Source organism: Ailuropoda melanoleuca, chromosome 7 (assembly GCF_002007445.2).
Source record: "Ailuropoda melanoleuca isolate Jingjing chromosome 7, ASM200744v2, whole genome shotgun sequence".
Taxonomy (NCBI): domain Eukaryota; kingdom Metazoa; phylum Chordata; class Mammalia; order Carnivora; family Ursidae; genus Ailuropoda; species Ailuropoda melanoleuca.
In genome coordinates, this window is record NC_048224.1 from 24893968 (window position 1) to 24917104 (window position 23137).

Consider the following 23137-nt stretch of genomic DNA (forward strand, 5'->3'; position numbering starts at 1 on the left):
AGTGGGAGAGGAAGAAGCAGGCTCATAGCGGAAGAGCCCGATGTGGGGCTCGATCCCATAACGCCGGGATCACGCCCTGAGCCGAAGGCAGAGGCTTAACCGCTGTACCACCCAGGCGCCCCTGAAGGATTCTTTTATAAAGTGTTTGTATTTCCCATCTCCTTCCTCCCACCACCGAAAATATACCTGGAAAAACAACATTAGCAGGCAGAAAAGCTTCAAAAGAGAGGAACAAGTACATTTTAAGAATCGAGATCCAATTAAAACATGAATGTGAAGGTTCTTCTACCTCTCTAAGCACCTCATCCAGTTCCTTGGAAAGGCTCTCTAATGTGTATACACATGGCATGCACTGACTGAGCCTTTCTCTAGGTCTGAAGGAAAAAATAATTACTAAATTCCTTAAGCCTCTTCCACTCAAAATGAAGGAATCTAACAAGGATACCTATCCATACTATCCAGGCCATGAGAGTGGCAGTCTACCATATTGATTAAGAGGGTAGCTAGATCTTGAAGTCATATTGCTTGAATTTGAGTCCCAGCTCTATTACTGTATAACCTTGGGCAAGTTGTTTAAAACCCTCTAAGACCCAGTTTCCTTATATGTAACATGGAAATAATACCGCTGCTTATCTGAAAGTTTCTGTAGGAATTAAGAGAGCGTTTAAGAGATTAAGTACAGTAGTGTGGTTTCAAAAATGTTAGTTGTAGTTATTGTTTTTACAGGTCTATTACCACTATAATCCTACCCCATCGCAAGGAAGTGTTGTGTTTATTTCCGTTATAGCTTTTGTGTTGTAACTTTCTATTTCTACATTTATTTTCCCGTAGACTTCAAGAGGCTTATTTTAAAATTTGTATTCCACGGTGCCTAGTATACTTAACAGGCCATCTATATTTGGGTTAATCTGAATAAAGACTAATGTTTGAGTTCCTCTAAATTAGTGGACTTTTGTAAGTGTACATAGACTTAAAAGTATGGATAGAACAAGGAAGCTTGAATATTGTCTCCCAAGATCTAGTGGGGAAGAAAGGGATAATTCCTTTGCTAAATATGAAAATTGAGAGTTATATATATTTTTTGCTATATACCGACATCAAAGAAGGATGGGTAGAATTCTTTTGACAGCATTTGGCTCCCCAAAGAACCTGAGCCCTTCAACCACCAGTTCCATTGTCTCTAGCTGTCCCAATAAAATGGCCATTGGTCCTTTTGTTTTATGGAGCCAACTAGATGTGGTCTTGACTCTTTAATATGTCCAGGCATTCAGAGGCTGGGCACAGATAATCCCTTGCTTCTTAAAAACTACGGAAGTAAAAAGCCAATCATATATTTGTATTTTATATGTAGCATTGGCACCTAAACTCAAAACTGCTTTATTATAACTAGATTGCTTCAACCAATTTTATATGTAAGGCCCATAGATTTCTAATTATGTTAGGGAGTTGTTAGTTGCGTTACTAAAGAAAGTCTTGTGGCAAAAAGGTATTTATGTTATTTGGAGGAGTGTTATAGGTTCCAAAAAAGAATTGTTTCAGGAACTTCTTACCAAGATTACACTCAACGAATTTTAGAGAAATAATATGATGGGAAAAAAAAAGAATCCTGTCCTTAAGGAGATTTTGCTCATTATTGGAGTTAAGATTTTGATATAAATAACAGCTAAGCAGGGGGAGAGATAGAAAGCAAGAGGTACATAAAAACTGCTGTGGGAATTTGGTACAAGGAGACAGTATTTTTTTTTTTTTTAAGATTTTATTTATTTATTTGACAGAGACAGAGACAGCCAGCGAGAGAGGGAACACAAGCAGGGGGAGTGGGAGAGGAAGAAGCAGGCTCATAGCGGAAGAGCCTGATGTGGGGCTCGATCCCATAAAGCCAGGATCACGCCCTGAGCCGAAGGCAGACGCTTAACCGCTGTGCCACCCAGGCGCCCCAGGAGACAGTATTTTTGACTAATAGTATTTGGGGGAAAAATTGGGAAGTTTAGTAGAGATAATATTCGTGTTTGGTGTTGAAAAATGAATATTTTGAACATGTGGAAATGAAGTATATTGTGAATGTCCTTATTAAGGACAGGAGTCATAATAATATGTAATCTACTTCTTGGCTATTATTTTTTAAAAAGATTTATTTTAGAGAGAGAACACGCATGCAGCGGGGAGGAGCAGAAGAAGAGGGAGAAGGAGAGAGTCCCAAGCAGACTCCCTGCTGAGCACATAGCCTAGTGTGGGGGCTTGATTTCACAACCCTGAGATCTCGACCGGAGCCTCCATCAAGAGTCGGATGCTCAACCAACTGAGCCACTCAGGCGCCCCCTTCTTGGCCATTTTTGATAACAATATGAGTAGTCATCATAATAGCTGCATTTATTGACTGCCTATTCTATGCCAGAATCTGTTCTAAGTGCTTGACATTTATTAACTCAATTTTCACATACCTGTTATCTTTACTTTAAAGGAAATGAGACATGAGGCTCAGACAAGAATAAGTAATTAACTTACTGAAGATCACACAGTAATAATTGGAAGTAGCTTGGGTTCCAACCTCTGTAGTCAGATTCTAGGACCAACTACAACTGACTATTAAGCCAGATGTTCTCTCGTTCTCTCTCTCTCTCTTTTTAAAGATTTTATTTATTTATGAGAGAGAGAGCAGGGCAGGAGCAGAGGGAGAGGGACAGCAGACTCTGCGTTGAGTGCACAGCCCGATGCAGGGCTCCATCTCAGGACCCTGAGGTAATGACCTGAGCTGAAACCAAGAGTCAGACACTCAACCGACTGAGCACCCCCGGTACCCCTAGATATTTTCTCTTTATAATCTTTTTTCCTGGCTTTTTCTTTCTTGCTAGATGTTGTTTATTTTTCTTTTACGTTTTTATCAAAGTTATATGTGCATATAATTTAAACAGCCAATCCATAAACATTGTAAATTTTGTTAGGACAAATATCAGTCCCTCCCCCCTGCCCCTTCCCATTAGAAGTTTAAGTTTAGTCCCTGCAAGCGAGGTGTTGGAGGAGAAGCTGTGTATTTGCTCCACTCTTCCCTTGAGATCATTACTGCTTGCCTTCCTTATGCTGTACTTTACCTTGGGGTGTAGGGTGGCTGGCATCCAGTGCATCTCCAGTTCTATAAGGAGATGCCAGCCATGAGTTGTAGCAGTTGCTCAGCGACCCCAGTCTTTGGCTTTCCTGTCAAGAACTTCAGCACCTTTTTCTTCTTAGCTTCATCTCTGTCCAAGTTCTCACTGCCTAGGTATAGGCTGCTGTCCTCTCTAACTTGGGATTCTGCATCAGCCTTCTTACTGGTCAACTTGCCTTCCTCCAGTTTATTCTCTACACTGCAGCCAGAATAAAATTTCCGAAATGTAAATCTGATCAGGGCACTACTCTGCTTAAAATCCCTCAGATTCCTAGCCTCGTTTACAAGGCCCTTCTTGGCTGTCCCTGGCCTTCTCCTCAACTTTTGCCATTTTCTGCCCTCACTCTTTAAGTTCTGATTATAATCAAACTACTAGTGATTCCTCAAATGTGCTTCCCCCCCACTTATGATGATACATGTAGAAGTAAAGATATGAAGATAACTGTCAAATGTGCAGCCTAGCTTCATGAAAACCAGCAAAGCCACACAACTAGGCTTCCTAGGAAGAACAGGAATCAGTCCCTCTGAGTAGAGAGAACTTACAGTTTGGGAACTAAAAGGTTGTTCAGGAATGAATGCAATTCTAATAAATAGGCTATCTTGTTACTCCTTTAGCCTCAGGAATTTGTCAATATGGAGCAGAGACATAGTATTTTGTTCTTCCCCTTGATTCCCCCCCCCCCCAATTTGGCCTTACTTCCAACTCTGGGACTTGTGTCTGTGAGTTATATTTCTTTCCCCTAAGTAAGTTGCTGATTGATTTGGTCAGTCGCTGCACCTTATAAATGTTTACTTTTGGCACAGTTTTTTCTTGAGGACATTTATTGAGCTGCTGTGTAGCCTACTGATTGACTGCCTTTGGGCCTGAGAATCACCCTTGATATAATTGAAAGAGGATAGGATGATGAGGTTACGTTGTGGGCACAAGTACTTAAAAATGTGAAGAATTGCACTGGGCTGCTTTCCTTAGCTCAGGGCCAATGATAAGGTATTTATTTCAATGAGGCACCTAGAGCATAATGGACTCCTTTTTCATATGTGAATAGTTACTGTCTGGGTGTAGAGTTCCTGGCTTGTAATATTTTGTCATTAGAAGCTGTAGATAGATGGTGCTTTTTTTCTTTTTTAAGATTTTATTTTATTTTATTTTTTTTAAAGATTTTATTTATTTATTCGACAGAGATAGAGACAGCCAGCGAGAGAGGGAACACAAGCAGGGGGAGTGGGAGAGGAAGAAGCAGGCTCATAGCGGAGGAGCCTGATGTGGGGCTCGATCCCCTAACGCCGGGATCACGCCCTGAGCCGAAGGCAGACGCTTTAACCGCTGTGCCACCCAGGTGCCCCAAGATTTTATTTTTAAGATTGGTCGGTGGAGCATGCGACTCTTGGTCTCAGGGTTGTAGTTTCGAGCCCTGTGTTGGGTGTAGATATTACTTAAAAAAATAATTAAAAAAAAACTTTTCTCATGTTTACCTCAATATGCTTATCTCACTGAGCTTCCTTTTTATTTTTATCTGCCCCTTATCAAGCTTCCTTAGTATTTTAGTCTTTTGCTTTACCTTTTCTCTTTTGCCTCTGTGACTCCATTAAAAAAAAAAATTTAGAACCTGTGAAATACCACCTAAAATCTTTTTTTTGCAATCCATAATTTCAAAAGTATTTCTTTACCTTTGAATGTTATGTTTTTACATTGCTTTAGAATCATTTCATGGTCCTTTTTTTTTTTTTTAATGGTCTTCTTAGAAACAGTTTAAATGGGGGCACCTGGGTGGTTCAGTTGTGAAGTGTCCGACTCTTGATATCAGCTCAGGTCATGGTCTCACGGGTCATGAGATGGAGCCTCTCAATGGGCTCTGTGCTGGGCTTGGAGCTTGCTTAAAATTCTGTCTCTCCCTTTCTTTCTACCTCTCCCTCTCTAAAAACAAACAAAACCAGTTTAAGTGTTTTTCTTTCTTTCCAAGAATAATGAGATTTTCATTCATATGTGGCTTTCCCATCATCCTCCTGTCCCCCAAAAAACAGTGTGAGTGACCATTTCTTACATGACTTCATTTCCATTTCCTCTCAGATTTTAACATCAGATCCTCATTGCCAGTTAAGTGATGCAGCAACCTCAAGGGAATGAGGAGGGTGCCTTGACTCCAAGGTACTCTTTTAGGGGAAGCTTATCTTTGTGAAGGATTTTGTTTTTGGGAAAGTTGCTATGTCAGGTTCACCTCTGATGTGACCACCCTGCTGCCTTTATGGGTCTGCTTAGCTACACTAGAAAATGGTTTGCCACTTGTGCAACTAACTCTCATGTCCCAGGCTTTCCAGTACAATTACTCTCAAATTCTGCCAGGTTGATCTCCAGGTGCTTACCTCACCGAGAGGAGGGTCCCTCCTATTGCTTTAATAAGAATGTTCCTCTAACCCCAAGACCCTCTTTGGGCTCCTGTCACAACTCTTCTCAAATCCTGCGAGTTTGCTACTTCCATGTTCGTGATATGTGTCAGGAATTCCAAAAGCTTTAGACATTTTGTACCCTTGCCTAATTTCAAGCTTTCCCCTGTTTTGTGTGTCTGCTTATTTCAGTAAGAATTTATCAGGTGATTTATCAGGGCCGAGCAGGAGTCATACTTGCATTCTCAGTCTGTGGTCCCAAGAAGTCCTACAAAGTATCTTCTATAAAGAAACAACAACTACTACTGCTACTGCTGCTACTGCTGCTGCTGCTGCTGCTGCTGCTGCTGCTGCTTCTTCTTCTTCTTCTTCTTTTCTTCTTCTCTTCTTCTTTTCTTCTTCTTCCTCTTCCTCTTCTTCCTCTTCTTCTTCCTCATCCTCTTCTTCAAGATTTTATTTATTTATTTGACAGAGAGGAAGAGAGCATGGGTGCACGTGCGCACAAGCTGGGGGAGTGGCAGGCAGAGGGAGTAGAGGGCTTCCCGATGAGCAGGGAGCCCAATGCAGGACTTGATCCCAGGACCCTGGGATCATGACCTGAGCCTAAGGCAGATGCTTAACCAACTGAGCCGCCCAGGTGCCCCAGAAATTTCATTTTTTAACAAAGGGAGATCATCTTTTATTTAAGGACCAAATTTCTTTCTTTCTTTTTCTTTTCTTTTCTTTTCTTTTCTTTTCTTTTCTTTTCTTTTCTTTTCTTTTCTTTCTTTCTCTCCTTTTCTTTTCTTTCTTTTTTCAAAGATTTTTTTTATTTGTCTGAGAGAGCGAGCACAAGCAGGAAGGAGCGGCAGGCAGAGGGAGAAGCAGGCTCCCTGCGATGTGGGGATCCATCCCAGGACCCTGGGATCATGACCTGAGCTGAAGGCAGATGCTTAACCAGCTGAGCCACCCTGGTGTCCCTTAAGGACCAAATTTCATTTTCCCTCATAAAAATGAATAGCTTAAGACAGTGTAAAAAAAATAATTTGTAAACGTGTGGTATATGGGAGAAAGATTTAATACATATCATGGTACTTAAAACATGATTATTTTAGGGAACCATTAAAAATGATAGTTGTAAAGACTAAATAGATAAGAAAAAATATTTGCCCTCATTTTGAGAGGAAAATGATTTTTCACTGTATGGTTTTCTTTTTAGAGTATTCAGCTTTGCTAGTTACTCATAAAGGGGGGGAAAAGAAAAAGGACATCTTGTTAGCCAGCCATAACAGCTGAGTCTGGGGTGCCTGGGTGGCTCAGTCGTTGGGCGTCCTCAGGGCTTGATCCCAGGGACCTGGGATTGAGCCCCGCATTGGGCTCTCCACTTAGCGGGAGGCCTGCTTCTTCCTCTCCCACTCCCCCTGCTTGTGTTCCCGTTCTTGCTGGCTGTCTCTAGAGCTCTCTGTCAAATAAATAAATAAAATCTTAAAAAAAAAAAATAACAGCTGAGTTAACGCCTGTGATCAGTTGACTGACAGAGGTCACAATAGTGCAATTTTATGTCCAAATATTTGACAAATGTAAAAGTATAATACAACAAAATATGCAAATTAATAATTGCAGGTATATATATATTATGTACTATGCCAGATTGAAAACAGCAGTGGGATTTATGATTCTTTTAAAATGTTAACTTTTAATAAAAAGGAAATGGTGGTTATTTGAGAGTTGACACACTTGTTTAATGTTAGACTCTAAAGCAGGAGGGTTACAAAGAGGGAGCTCTAGTGCTGCAAGGCTTTAGAAATTGTTTCTTGAGTAAGATAGGCTTGAACAAGGCAGGTTAGCCATTCCCTATGTCTGAGGAACCAGGTCACTGGATGCAGAGTCAGTGTGAATAGGATTATTTCCTGTAATCTCAAGGGTGCCTGTTGTAGATTTGATTCTTCAGCAAGGTTAGAGAAACTCAAGAACTCAAGTTAATGGTTTGAGGGATAGGCACAGTATGTCTTATCTTATTTCTACTTTTATTTATAAGGAGCCTGGGGCTAAATGCTCTTCCTGTGGATTCTCTCTTTAGTTCTGACTAACAGGGTTTCTATGTTTGCTGAAGTATTAAAGAACCTAAGTGTTCAATTGTGACTTTTTCTTAATACATAATAGTGTGGAATTAGATGATAACAGGAGATTGGAGCCCTTCCCAGTTTTGTCTGTGAGAATACTACTTTTAAAGTAGTTTCATAATTAGGTAGATAATCAGGTTTGTTTATCAGTCTGGGTTTTTTTTTTTTTTTAACAATTTGAGTAAATAATTGATAGTGTAAAGCCATATAATGTTTTATTTTAAATACATATTTAATGTTTTTCCAACTTTAAACCTTTCAGACCTCCAAATTAATACCTTTTTGTTTTAATAAGTGAACAATAAGATATGTAAGGATTTAAAAACTTGATCACCTCACATCTATCCCTATCTCATTTCCTGAGGTAACCGCCCACATGTTGTGTATCTTTCTATGTCCTTCTTCTTATTTATAACAAATAAACAAGCTTATATATGCATATATTAGTTTTTTTGTTTCCTTTTTTAAATAAGAGCTTTTTTTTGAGATAATTCACGTACCATACAATTCATCCACTTTAAGTTTATAATGCACTGGTTTTTAGTATATTCAGAGTTGTGCAACCATCAGTGCAATCAGTTCTAGAACATGATCACCCCAAAAGAAACCCTTACCCATTAGCAGTTACTCTGCTTTTTCCCCCAACCTCTCTAGCCTTAGGCAACTGCTTATCTGCCTTTTCTCTTCATAGAATTACTTTTCTGGACATTTTATATAATTGGAATTATACAATATAATTGTCTTTTGTGGCTGGTTTCTTTCACTTAGCATAATGTTTTTGAAGTTTATTCAAGTTTTAGCTTTCATCAGTACTTTTATCCCTTTTACGGCTGAATAAGATTCCATTGTTTGGATATACCACATTCTGTTATCCATTCATCTGTTAATAAATATTTGGATTATTTCTGCTTTCGAGTTATTATGAGTAATGCTGCTAAGAATATTCATGTACAGTTTTTATGTATTTCATTCTTTTAATATTCTGTATGGCTATATCACATTTTATTCATTTATTAGTTCATGGACATTTGCTTGATATGATGAATAATACTGCTATAAGCATTTGTATACATGTTTCAGTGTGGGCATATGTTTTCATTTTTCCTGAATATATACCTGAGAGTGGAATTGTTTGTAGGAGCCAAATGGTAGCTTTGTGTGTAACATTGTGAGGAACTGTGAAATGTTTTTTAAAGTGTCTGTACCATTGTACATTTCCAACCAGCAGTGAATGTGGAATCCAAATTCTCCACATCCAAGCTAACATTTATTAGGGTATTTTTTTTATTTTACCCATTCCAGTGGGTGTGAAATGGTATCTCATTTGTGAAAACCAACTTTGATTTACATTTTGGTTTTGTTTTCTTATACATTTCCCTAATAACTAATGATGTTGAACATCTTTCATATGTTTATTGGTCATTTACATATCTTCTTTGGAAAAGTATTCAAATTCTTTGCACATTTTTTAATCAGGTTATTTTTATTAAGTTGTAGGAGTTCTTCGTATATTCTAGATACAAAACCCTTGTATATGCTTTGCAAGTATTTTCTCCCAGTCTCTGGTTTTATTTTCACTTTCTTATAGTGTCCTTTGACATGAAAAGTTAAGTGTGAAGTTCAATTTATTTTTCTTTTGTTGCTTGTGTTTTTGGTGTTTTATATAAGAAACCATCACCTAATTTAAAGTCACAAAGATTTATGTCTATGTTTTCTAAGAGTTTTCATAGTTTGAGCTCTTACATTTAGGTCTTTGATCTATTTTGAGTTAATTTTTATATATGGTGTGAGGTTTTTGGTTTGCTTTTACAAAACAATTACATGAAGTGTATTATATATTTTTACTTGATAATACATCCTGGATATCTCTTCTGGTCATTTATATCTTTATGTATTTTTAACAGTCTATGAATAAAAGAAGGTGTTACTTTTCTAATTTGTAAATTTCCCGTTCTGGAGCACTGATACCTGTGAGTCTACCTGCAGTCACCTTTGCCTGCTGAGTATTGATCCACACTCTGTTAAAAACCAGACTTTAGACCACTTGCTTTCAGGCTGTACTTTGATTTCCATTTTATTGTATCTATCCATTTTGAGATCAACTAAAACATTGGTATTTATATAGTTAAATGCTACTGGGGAGGCACAATCTAAGACATATTTTCCCTTTCGTATAAACCATTCATACTTGTTAGACTATCACTCTGATTATTTCAAGGGAATATTTTTGTTGCTTTGTGTTAGATAATCAACAAGTGCCAACACGGAGATGATACAGGTATTAGAATCATCTGACAAGGATTTTAAAACAGCCATCATAAAAATGCTTCAGTCATCAATTACAAATGCACTTGAAATAAATGAATAGCTGAAAATCTCAGGAAAGAAATAGAAGATCTAAAGAAGAACCAAGTGGAAATTTTAGAACTAAAAATTACAATAACCAAAAAAAAAAACACCCAAAAAACAACCCCTCAACGGATGAGCCCAATGGCAGAATGAAGAGAGCAAAGATTCAGTGAACTTGAAGATAGGGTAATAGAAATTGTGCTGTTTGAGTAAGAGAGAGAGAAAATAGACTGAAAAAGAAAATGAAGAGAACCTTAGAGACCTGTGGGATTACTGGAAAAGATCTGATATTCATGTCATTAGAATTTCAGGAGAGGAAAAAGAGGTTGGGGATGAAAAAGTATTCAAAGAACTAACAGCTGATAGCTTTTCAAATTTGGCAAAAAGCATAAATTTACAGATTTAAGAAGCTGAACAAACTTTAAACATGCTAAAAGAAATCCACACCAAGACACATCATAATTAAACTGGTAAATTAAAGACAAAAATATTGAAAGCAGCAGAAGAGAAATTTATAGAGACAGTAAAAACAATTTAAATGACAGTGGATTTCTCATCAGAAACTACAGAGACCGGAAAAGGAAGTGGCACAACACTTTTCAAATGCAAAAAGAAAAAGTCAACTCAAAATTCCATATCCAGTTAAAACATCTTTGAAGGATGAAGATGTTCTTAGATGAAGAAAGTTGTTCAAACAGTAAGGAAATGATAAGAGATCTTGGGGTGCCTGGGTGGCTCAGTCGTTAAGTGTCTGCCTTCAGCTCAAGTCATGATTCCAGCATTCTGGGATCGAGCCCCGCATCAGGCTCCCTGCTTGGCGGGAAGCCTGCTTTGCCCACTCCCACTCCCCCTGCTTGTGTTCCTTCTCTCGCTGGCTCTCTCTCTGTCAAACAAATAAATAAAAAATCTTAAAAAAAAAAAAAAAAGCTCTTAGAACATCAGGAAGAAAGAACAATGGAAAGAGAAAAATATGGGTAAATAAAATAGGCTTCTTGAGTTTCTGAATTATGTTCAATAATTGAAATATTGTCCTATATGATTCTCATTTTTGTAGTGGAATTATTTAAGATGATTATATTACAAGTGAAGGAATGGTAAGGTTACTTAAAGGCAATGTAGCAGCTTCTATACTTCACTTGAACTGGTAAAATGTTGACAATCTTAGACTATGATGTTATATATGTAAAATGTAATATGAGAGATACCACTAAAAAAATCTGTACAAAGTGATACGTTAAAATATACTATAAATAAAAATGGAATTCCCCCCAAAATGTTTAAGTAACCCACAGGAAGGCAAGAAAAAGAAAACAGAAAAAAGCCTGAGAACAAAGAGAAAACAAAAAATGACAGAATTAAGCCCTAACAGTTTAAGAATTACATTAATGTAAATGATCTAAGTATGTAAGAGTTTGGCAGAGTGGATATAAAAACATAACTATAGGGCACCTGGGTGGCTCAGTCAGTGAAGTGTCTGCCTTCGGCTCAGGTCATGATCCCAGGGTTCTGGGATCGAGTCCCACATCGGGCTCCCTGCTCAGCGGGGAGCCTGCTTCTCCCTCTTCCTCTGCCTGCTGCTCCCCCTGCTGTGCGTGCTCTCTCTTTCTTTCTCTCTGTTAGATAAAAACAAACAAACAAACAAAACCCCATAACTATATATTAATATATAGAACAACTTGGATAGACCTCAGGGTCATTATCCTGAGTGGAAAAAGGCAATCTCAAAAGACCACTTTCTTTGTGAATCTATTTATGTAGTGTTCTTGAAATGACAAAATTATGCAGATGGGGAATAGATAAGTGGTTTCCGAGGGTTAGAGATGAAGGGAGGGGGTAAGCATGACTATAAAGTAGTATCATGAGGGAGATCCTTTGATGATGAATAGAATAATATTTCTTTTTTGTGTGTGTGATAGAATATTTCTATATCTTGATTGCAATGGTAGTCGTGTAGATCTACATATGTGATAAATACCATAGAACAACATATATACACATTATGTTAATTTCCTGGTTCTGATATTGTACTATCATGATGTAAGATTATATAAGATTTCTGTAACAGTTAACTATTGGGGCAAACTGGGTGAAGGGTACATTGGACCCCTCTATTTTTACAACTCTCTGTAAATCTACAATTATTTCAAAATAAAAGTTAATCCTGTAGTAAACATTGTACTCAATATTGAAACGTTAAAAAATATTTATGTGTATACACACACACACACACACACACACACACAAACACATATGAAGGAATATCACTTAGCCATAAAAAGGTTGAGATCTTGCCATTTGCAACAACATGGATAGACCTAAAGAGTATTTTGCTAAGTGAAATAAGTAAGAGAAAGACAAATACCATATGATTTTACTTGTACGAGGAATCTAAAAAATAAATTAATTAACAGAATGCAGAAACAGACTCATAAATAGAACAAATTGAGGGTTGCTAGTTGCGGGGGGTGGGGTGGGGGGGTTGGGCTAAATGGATGAAGAGGAGTGGGTGGGAGATAGAGGCTTCCAGTTATGGAATGAATAAATTATAGGCATGAAAGATAAGCATAGGGAATATAGTCAATGGTATTGTGATATCGTTGTATGATGACAGGTGGTAGCTGCACTTGTGAACATGTGGATTTGTTGAATCACTGTTGTACACCTGAAACTAAAGTAACTGTGCAAATTATACTTCAATAAAACATTTAAGTACAAGGAGTTAATATTTAAAAAATTCGCTCTTGGGACGCCTGGGTGGCTCAGTCAGTTAGGTGTCTGCCTTCAGCTCAGGTAGTGATCCCAAGGTCCTGGGATCGAGTCCCGCATCAGGCTCCTTGCTCGGCAGGGATCCTGCTTCTCCCTCTGCGTGCTGCTCCTCCTGCTTGTGCTCTCTCTCTCTCTGACAAATAAATAAAATCTTAAAAAAAAATTCCCGCTTAAAATCAATTTCAGGGATGCCAGCTTTTATTACTTACATTCAGTAGTTTAGAAGTCCTAACCTATGCCATAAGATCAGAAAAAGAATGAAAAGATTTTAGATTTGAAAAGAAAGAAAAAATAATAGATGATGTGATTTTCTATAAAGGAGACTAGAGAATCTACGCCTAAAAGAAGAGTAACAGAATTATTGGATTTAAGATAGTTTTCAAAAGTTACCTGCATTTCTATGTAGTACAAATATCATTGTCGATAGTGAAAAAAAGTGCTGTAGTGAAATCTAGCAAAAGATGTACGGGACCAAATTAAATTAATTTAGTAGGAAATTAAAAACCAACACATTAAAGAAGGGTTAAATAAATAGACATGCTGTTTTCAAGTATAAGAAACCCAAAAATTTTGTGCCACCCTTAAGCAGAAACCTAAATATTTTTAAAATGTAAAGTCTCCTCATTTGATTTATAGACGTTAAATGTAGTTCTGATCAATCTTAACACTGATTTTGGGAACTTGCCATTTGATTCTAAAATTTATAGATGTTTGGTTATCTGAAAACCTGTTTATGTAATAGTGACATTAAAAATTAATGGAGAAAAACCTTATGTCAAGAGATGCAAAAAAAAAAAAGTAATCAAAACACTAAAGAACTAGGCAGGCGTTTCTTTAGCAACTATCAAGATTTTAAAAATAACATTATAGTTATATAGAGAGAGACTTAAATATACATACATATTGTGACAAGTAAAGAGAAGGAAAAAATAGGACGTAGGTCAAATTTAATATAGTATTCTAAGATTTAAAATAATGATAGCTGAAGCAATCTTTGTTACTCTCTAAGTATCCAAATTCCAGAATAAATCGTAAAACTAGGTCACGAAGACTTCTGAGGATTTTATTTTTCAAGTAACACCAGTGCAATTTGAATTTTCAAGTGAATTTCTGTGCTGTTGCTTTTCCTAAAATATGATGCATGTCATGAAAACAATTTACAAAAATAGGAGTTAATTTAAAAATGGGAACTGAAATGAATGCTTTTTACACTTCAATATCCTTTCACATCAATTCTTTTATCTCCCCCTCCCCCCTTTTACCCAGAAACTGAATATACAAAAACCTTCATTTTCCAGAGCAAACATAATACTCACTTTCTATCTGAAAACCCTGAGGGCTAAGATACTACTTTTTTGTTGTTGTTGTCTAAGGGCCCACAGATGAGCAATGTCGGAGCCAGGACTGGAATCGAGGTCTGGTTCCTTGTCCTGTGTTTTTCCTGAATAACTGCAATGATTTTCTAGCATTACCAGCTGCTATTTTTGTTCTACTTCTGTAGGATTAATGTAATATTTCAGGAGTTATCATTGAAATGTTGGGAAACACATTTTAGGTGCTGTACCTTCATGACAAATACTTAGAAAAACATGTTCCTATGATTATGATTTTCTCAAGGGCCTATGTTTATTATTCCTAGGGCTAGAGTAGACCCTGAATTAGCAATGATTCCATCCAATTCCAAAGAGATACTTGCAAACACCATGGAGTAAACACCATGTAATTAGCCCATTTTAATAGAGCAAATAAACATAAGACTAATCAATAACAGTAGACTTTTGCAAATATAAAATAGGAAAAATCTAATGAGAATGAGAACATTGGTAACTTGAGCAAAAAGCAGTTTTATTAGCGGATCATCTTAAGCTGTGTGAATTTCCCCTTGATATGCACACTGTTTTATGGATAGATGTACATTTTTCTGGAGAGCATACCTGTAGCTTTTGTTAAATTATCAAAGGAGTCTAACTTTTAAAAGGTTAAGAATTTACAGTAATACACAACGGGAGAGAGGGGAGTTGGCACAGTTTCAGGGAGGAGTAAGTGATAATAAAAAAGGAAGGGAGGGACTATACCTAGGAAAAATGGAAAAGTGAACAAAATGTATCTACTTCATTTCTGGACTTTCTGTCTTTTCAAAGGAGAGTTAGAAAGAATTTTTTTTTTTTAGATTTATTCTTAAATAGGAAAAGCTCTGCATTTAAGATACTGTAATTCCTTTGTTTTAGCCCCATGTCTAACTAGCCCCAAATACCTGTACCCAAACTCTTGGAGATTTTGTGGGGCTAGTGGACTTTGCCTATCTTTTGAATGTTGGGAAACACTCAGATTTTAGGTGCTGTTATCTTCATGACAAACATGTAGAAAAACATGCTCCTCTGTGATTTTTTTCATGCGTTTTTAATGCTCTTTCTTATGTCTCTTTTCTTATCTATATTTTACCCATTTCCTTAGTCCATTTCCTTAGTCCCACTTCTACTTCTGTTTGATGAAGTCTTTGATATCATCCCACTCTCCTCATCGGTCCTTTCTTTGAGGCCCTTTCATCCAAACACTGCATTTTGGTTTCTAGACTCACAGTGAATTATAGGATTGGATCTTTACTCTGTGTGCTTGCATTTTTTTTTTCCAACTTCCTTAGGATAGAGACTATGGTTTTTTTTGTTCTTTCTCTTCCTTCTGCTGCTGCTGTGGTAGCTGGTGAAATGGAAAGAACTAGATTTATAGTCAGAAGACATAAATCCTTTATCAGACTCTGTTACTTATTATCCATGTGATGTTGCCAACAGATTCTTAATCTGACCCAGCCACAGAAACTCTCTGAGCTTGATTTTTGCTAATCTGTAAAGTGGAGATAAAGAGGAAAATTAGCATAAGCTCCCAACACCTTTTTTTTTTTTTTTAAAGATTTTATTTATTTATTTGACAGAGACAGCGAGAGGGAACACAAGCAGGGGGAGTGGGAGTGGGAGTGGGAGAAGCAGGCCTCCAGCTGGGCAGGGAGCCCGATTTGATGCGGGGCTTGATCCCAGGACCCTGGGATCATGACCTGAGCTGAAGGCAGACAGTTAATGACTGAGTCACCCAGACACCCCCAGCTCCCAACATCTATTAACAGGAACGGTCCGTTGTGGTGCTCTAACACCCTGGAAACTTACTGTTGTCCTTTAGAACTCTGCTGTTTTAGACATTCACACCCTTCTACTGGAATACCAACTTCTCTGCAAATTTCTCTAACCAACCTTGCATCTTTGTTTCACTCCCTCAAAATTAAAGTTAGGAGCCTGTGATTACTGCATCTAGGTCTGCTACCTTTGGCTTCTGTAGTGTGTTTTAGGTCCTGCCTTCCATCTCTCTCAGGATTCCCTCAGAAGAGGAAGAGTGTCTTGATACTAAGGAGCCCAAAAGACGAATAGCTACCTCATCCATTTAATTCCCGTTTTAGACAGTTTTTTTCTTGCTTAACACCATTGTTTTAATTTGTAATTCCCTAATGACATATGTTGAACATCTTTTCGTGAAGTTACTTGCTATCTGTATATCTTCTTGGGTAGTCTTTTAATGTCTTTTGCTCATTTTAAAATCAGGTAGTGTGTTTTCCTACTGATGGTTTTTAGGAGTTGTGTATTTTGGATAACAGTCCTTTATGAGATGTATTTTTTGCAAATACCTTTTCCCAGTCTGTGGCTTATCTTCTCATCCTTTTGACGTGGCCTTTCATAGAGCAGTTTTTAATTTACTGAAGTCCAGCTTATCAGTACTTCTTTTGTGAATTGTGCCTTTGTGTTGTGTCTAAAAAGTCCTAATCATATCCAAGGTCATCTAAGCTTTCTTCTATGTTATCTTCTAGGAATTTCATAATTTTGTGTTTTACATTTAGATCTGTGATCTATTTTGAGTTAATTTTTGTGAAGGTCTGTCTCTAGATTTTTTTTCCCCGCCATGTACATGTCCATTACAGCACCATTTGTTGAAAAGGCTGTTGTGCTCCATTGTATTGCCTTTGCTCCTTTGTTGAATATTAGTTGACTAGGTGCCTGGTTGGCTCAGTTGGTGGATGGAGCATGTGTCTCTCAGGGTTCTAAGTTTGAGACCCACGTTGGATGTAGAGGTTGCTTAAAAATAAAATCTTAAATTAGTTGACTATTATTTATGTGAGTCTATTTCTGGCTCTCTGTTCTGTTCCATTTGATCTATTTGTTCTTTTCACGAAAATCATACTGTCTTGATTACTATTAGCTTTATAGTAAGTCTCCAAAGTTGTGTAGTATTGGTCTTGAACTTCAGCATAGAGTTGGCTATTGTGGGTCTTTTGCTTTTCCATATAAACTTTACAATCAGTTTGTCCATATCCATGAGATAGCTTGCTGGGATTTTTTTTTTTAATAAAGTGTCTTCATTTACTTTATTTTGAAAGTAGCAAGCTAATGAATGAAGGCATAAGTGACATTTAAAAAACTTTTTAAGAAAGATTTTATTTATTTGTCTGAAAGAGAGAGAGAGAGAGTGAGCACAAGCAGGGGAGGGGTAGAGGCAGAGGGAGAAGTAGATTCCCCACTGAACAGAGAGCCCGATGTGGGACTCAGTCCTAGGACCCTGGTATCTTTTTTTAAAAAATATTTTATTTATTTGGGAGAAAGAGCAAGAGAGAGCATGAGCTGGGGAGAGGCAGAAGGAGAAGGTGAGGCAGACTCCCCGCTGAGCAGGGATCCTGATGTGGGGCTTGATCCAGGACCCTGGGATCATGACCTGAGCCGAAGGCAGATGCTTAACTGACTGAGCCACCCAGGTGTCCTGATAAGTGATATTTTAAAGGTTAGCAGACTATGATTGTCAAAATCTTGTTTAATAACATAGTTATAGGTCATCACATGATAATACAAATATAAATGAATCATATTATATTATAGTGTTAACAATATTAAATAACTCATGGGTAAAAACCATCAGTTTAGGTGTTCAGAATCTCAGTCATGCAAGGTTGTGGTGAAAAGTAGTATTTTTGAACTTTTTTTTTAAGTAATAAAGGAAATTTTAATATTAACTTGCTGGGATTTTCATTAGGATTGTATTGAATCTCTAGGTCAAGTTGGAAAGAACTGACATCTTGACAATATTGAGTCTTCCTATCCATGAGCATGGATTATTCCTCTAATTCTTTCATTTCTTTCATCAGAGTTTTGTAGTTTTCCTCATCTAGGTCCTCATCTAGATCTTGTACTTATTTTTTTAGATTTATACGTAAGTATTAAATTCTTTTGTGCTAATGTAAGTGATAAGTATTTAAAAAAAAAATTTTTTTTTTTAAGTAAGCTCTACACCCAATGTGGGGCTTGAACTCATGACCCCTAGATCAACAGTCACATTCTTTACCAACTAAGCCAGCCAGGTGCCCCCCTTTCTATAGTTTTAAATGTGGGTTCTTGATTTCTTAATACTGAGTCTTGAGATTTCTTCTTATAGTCCTTTATCAGTCTTATCATGCATGTTTTGCAAATATTTCCTCCTGAGCTTGCCTTTTTTTTTTTTTAATGTTTTATTCATTTACTTACTTAGAGAGAGATAGAGCTTGTGTGCAAGCCAGGGGAGGGGAAGGAGAGAGAGAATCCTAAGCACTCCCAAGCGGACTGCACGCTGAGTGTGGAGCCAGATGCAGGGCTTGATCCCATGATCCTGAGATCATGACCTGAGCTGAAATCAATAGTCAGAAATTTAACCTATTGAGCCACCCAGGCGCTCCAGACTTGCCTTTTTAGCAGTGTCTTGACGAATGGTTGTTTAAATTTTTAATTTTTTTTTAAAGATTTTATTTATTTATGTGACAGACAGCCAGCGAGAGAGGGAACACAGCAGGGGAGTGGGAGAGGAAGAGCAGGCTCCCAGCAGAGGAGCCCGATGTGGGACTCGATCCCGGAATGCCAGGATCACGCCCTGAGCCAAAGGCAGACGCTTAACGACTGCGCTACCCAGGCGCCCCTTGTTTTAAATTCTAGTCTAGTCTATCCATTTTTTTCTTTTAAAGTACATGATTTTGTATTCAATTTAAGAAATCTTTGCCTAGCCCAAGATCACTAAGATTTTCTGTTTTCTCCTAGATATTTTATAGTTTTAGCTCATACTTAGTTCTATTCATGATTCATTTCAAGTTTTGCATGTGGTGTGAAGTAAAGATAATATATTTATATTTTTCATATATATATTTCAATTTTCAATTGATCTATGTCTATTTTTATGCCAGTGCTACACTATCTTGATTACTGTAGCTTTATAGTAAGTCTTAGATTAAATGAAACTATTAAAGAATAATTGGGAAGAGTGATTGACGTGAGACTACAAGGGACAGTCCAGTGGGAGACATACTTTGATTCAGTAAAATAGATTTTAGCATTAAGTGTTGCCTGAAAACGGAGAGGGTCTTGTAAAAACATACTGGATGTGTTAGGGCTTGGATGTCACCTAAGGTGAAGCTTTCAGTTGTAATGTATGACAAGGAGAGTGGCAGATCTGTACCCTCAAGTATTCTTTTCAGTCATTGTTTGGGATTTCCTTTTATTCTCCCCCTACCCCTGCACACTTAGTCCTAATCTTCATTGATGGGAAAGTATTTGGCGTTTACTGGAATTTAGCAGTTCTCCTGCAACTTTGTTGTCTTCAGCCTTTCCTAGAAGCTGGCATTGCTGCAATCCTAGTGTGGGATTCTTTCTTTTGCAGTTCTGCACTGATGTTTTGTAAATAGCTCTTTGTGGTCATTTGGATAGGAGCTTCTCTTGTTACCTTGTTTATTCCCAGCAAGAAATTACTTCTCCTTGTTTAAAATCTGTTGTCTAAATCTGGTGTGTTGAGCTCTTCTTTTGGCATGAATGAAATGCAGGGAGTGTCTATGATGGGCTTTAAATGAGAAACATGTATAACTTAAACCTTAGATATGTGACATGAAACTGGTTGCCTGCCATAGGAGTAATTTAGTTTCCTCTACCTCATTGTCAAGAGGCTGTAAGAGATTTCTACATTGAGGATGAGATTAGATTGGATGATTTGTAAGGTTGCTTCTAACTCTCTGCCTTCAAGCTTTGGTCAGAGGTCCCAACATCTTTTCTCTTAGACTTAGAGTTACAAATCTAGTTCTAGCTCTAACCTTGGCATATAGTAGATGCTTAAGAAATGTTGGTTTAGCTAATGAATTTGCAAAAATTCTTCATGGTGTCATCTTTTTTTTTTTTCTTGCAGTTAAAAGAGCCAAATTCCAGGGTTCACCAGGTAAGGCCAGCCTTTAATTATTATGTCTTTTCCCTTCATACTTGTTGATTTAAAATCAATCTTTAAAAAAAATCAGTCTTTTAAACAGTCATTAATTTCATTTAATTCATTGACTAAATAAATTCACAAAATTTATTAAATTATTAAAAATCAATATGGGGAAATGTTGGTCAAGGGGTGCAAAATTTCAGTAATGCAAGATGAACGATTTCTGGAGAATTAATGTACAACATGTTCATAATTAGTACTGTATACTTGGAATTTGCTAAGAGGGTAGATCTTAAGCTGTCACTGTGCACATACACTTGAAAAGAAAATGGTAATTATGTGAGTTGTGATGAATATATTAATTAGCTTGATTATGGTGGTTATTTCACAATGTGTATCAGGTTGTAAACCTTAAATGCATACAACTTTAAATTGTCAATTATACCTCAATAAAGCTGGAAAAAAATCAGTGCTGTTGTAAAACATTAAAGAAATCTATCTAGTGAAAACTTAAAGTCCCCTTACCTCTTGGCCAACTCAATTCTACTTCTCCCCAGTAACTATTTAGAGGTTTATATATACCTTCTCAGATTTCTTCTGTGTATATGCATGTATAAACAAATAGATTAACCTTGTTCAACCTGCTTTTATTCCAACAACACATCACTTTGAGTGTGTGTATACATATATCTGGTTCTTCTTTCTCTTTTTATTTATTTATTTAAAGTTAACTTTGGGGGCTCCTGGGTGGCACAGTTGGTTAAGGGTCCGACTCTTCGTTTGGGCTCTGGTTGTGATCTCAATGTCATGAGATTGAGCCCCATCCACGTCAGGCTTCATGCTCAGTGCAGTCTGCTTGGGCTTCTCCCTGCTCTCCCTTTGCTCCTCCCCACTGTGCATGTGTGCGTGCTTTCTCTCTCTAAATAAATAAATACGTAAATCTTAAAAAAAAAAAAAGTTAACTTTGTGCTCAGTGTGAGGTTTGAACTCATGACCCCAAGATCAGGAGTTGCATGCTCTACCAACTGAGCCAGGCAGGCGCCCCTCTGTTTCTTTCTTTTTAAGTGTACAGAATTTTGTTATAAATTTGTACCCTAGGTTCCTGATTGATGAATATTTAAGTTGTTTCCGTTTTCTACTATTATAAGCAAATGTGTTTTTGTGCATTTATTATCGTCTGCTTTTGCAAATGTATCTATACAGTAGAATCCAGAAATAGAGAATTGCTGGAACAAAGGTATGCATTTTAAAAATATTTGATAGCTGCTGCCACATTGCACTTCTGAAAGTTTTGAGGAGATTATACTTAAACTAAAAGTATATGAGTGTTTATCCAAATCCTTATCAATATTAGGTAGTATGAAACTTTTTAATCTTTGCCCATCAGAAGGTGAAAATAGTATTACTTGTTTCAATACACATTTTCTTAATTGTGAATGTCAAGTTACAGAGACTTATTCTGGTTACTGCTGGGGAAAAGGGAAGGTACTGGGGATTAATGGGGAAAAAATGAATCTGACTGGGAACCCATGGGATGCTGAAAAAACCAAACCTTGGGTACAACAGGAACTAAAACAGTTACTGAGCCTATTGTTCTCTCCACTAGCTAGGTCTCTCTTCTTTCTGAGAATTGGTTTTGTTTTCCTTTTTCTTCTAGCTGGCTTTCTATGCTTACCTGGTTTGTACACAGCCCATGATGGCTGCTCCAGTGGCATATATATGCTTCTCTGAGCTTCAGCGCCAACCATCACTATTTCTTTGTTTTCCCTATTTGAGATCTTCTGAGAGGAATTGGATTGGCTTCTGTTTTTTTGGCCATTTCATGGATTGGCTGCTCCTGGGTGGCATCTAAACCTGGTCTTGTCAGCTGTGGTTGGATGTGGGCCTTGGAATACAAAATCATGATAGGAAACATAGCTCAGTGGTCTATTACACTGCTACTGGATATGGATGGGGATTCTCTCATGTGGGTAGGCTTGTATTTTCATATATCTTAGGTATAATTCTGGCAAACTTTCCATGTCTAAGTATAAAACTATCTAATTTTTTTAATGATTTCATAAGGACTTAATAGTAGTCCTAATAGTTAAAATGGCTATGATTTATTGAGTACTTGCTATATAAGGGCATTGCCTGAATACTTTCACAAATGTTTTATTATCACAACAAACTTGGAAGATTGTATTATTCTCACTTTTATTTAAATTTTTTTGAGGGGAGGAGGGACAGAGGGAGAGGGAGAGAGAATCTTAAGCAGGCTCTATGACTGGTGCAGAGCCCAACGCGGGGCTCAATAGTACAACTCTGAGATCATGACCTGAGACGCAATCAGAGTTGAGCCACCCAGGCACCCCTAAAATTTTTTTTTAAATGAGTATAGTTGACATACAGTGTTCTAGTTTTAGGTGTACAACATAGTGATTCTACAAGTTTATACATTTTGCTGTGTTCACCACAAGTGTAGCTACCATCTTTCACCATACAGTAGTATCACAATATCATTGACCATATTCCTTTTGCCTTTTATTCCTGTGACTTAATCATTCCATAACTGGAAGCCTCTATCTGCCACTCCCCATTTTACTCTTCCCCACCCCTCTGGCAACCAACAGTTTGTTCTCTGTATTTATAGGTCTGATTCTCCTTTTTTTTTTTTTTTAAGATTTTATTTATTTATGAGAGAGAGAGGGAGGGAGGGAGAGAGCAAGTGAGGGGAGGGGCAGAGGGAGAAGCAGACTCCCTGCTGAGCGGGGAGCCCAACAAAGGACTTGATCCCAGGACCCTGAGATCATGATCTGAGCCAAAGGCAGATGCTTAACCGACTGAGCCACCCAGGTGCTGCATGATTCTGCTTTTTGTAAAACTGCATAATATTTAACAATGCTTAAGAGAAGATTTACCTTCTGCTAGAGGTGCATGTCAAAGCCTATTTTCTCACACCCCTAACATTAGGTAATCATTTTAAGCAATCTTTGTCTATTTGATGAATCAGAATGATAGTCTTTTTTTCATTTTATAATGTTAAGATTAATTTCTTACATAGAAAAGTGAATTCTCAGTTCAGTGCTTCTAATCATGGTTCATGTGAATGTAGTAGGGGGAATGAAAAACGTGCTGTGTTTAAGCGGTAGTACTCAATTTATATTCTCAG

The 23137-nt window shown here is 37.3% G+C and overlaps 1 protein-coding gene across 5 annotated transcripts in view; it reads left to right on the top strand.

Moving 5' to 3' along the window:
* The window catches only part of UNC13B (unc-13 homolog B), a 220767-nt gene that overhangs the window by 30827 nt on the left and 166803 nt on the right, over window positions 1-23137 (top strand). For all 5 annotated transcript variants that reach the window (XM_019809869.2, XM_002929194.4, XM_034664078.1 and 2 more), the window contains exon 2: window positions 19969-19998. In XM_019809869.2, coding sequence (XP_019665428.1) covers window positions 19969-19998 — 30 coding nt within the window. The remainder of the gene's footprint in view (window positions 1-19968; window positions 19999-23137) is intronic.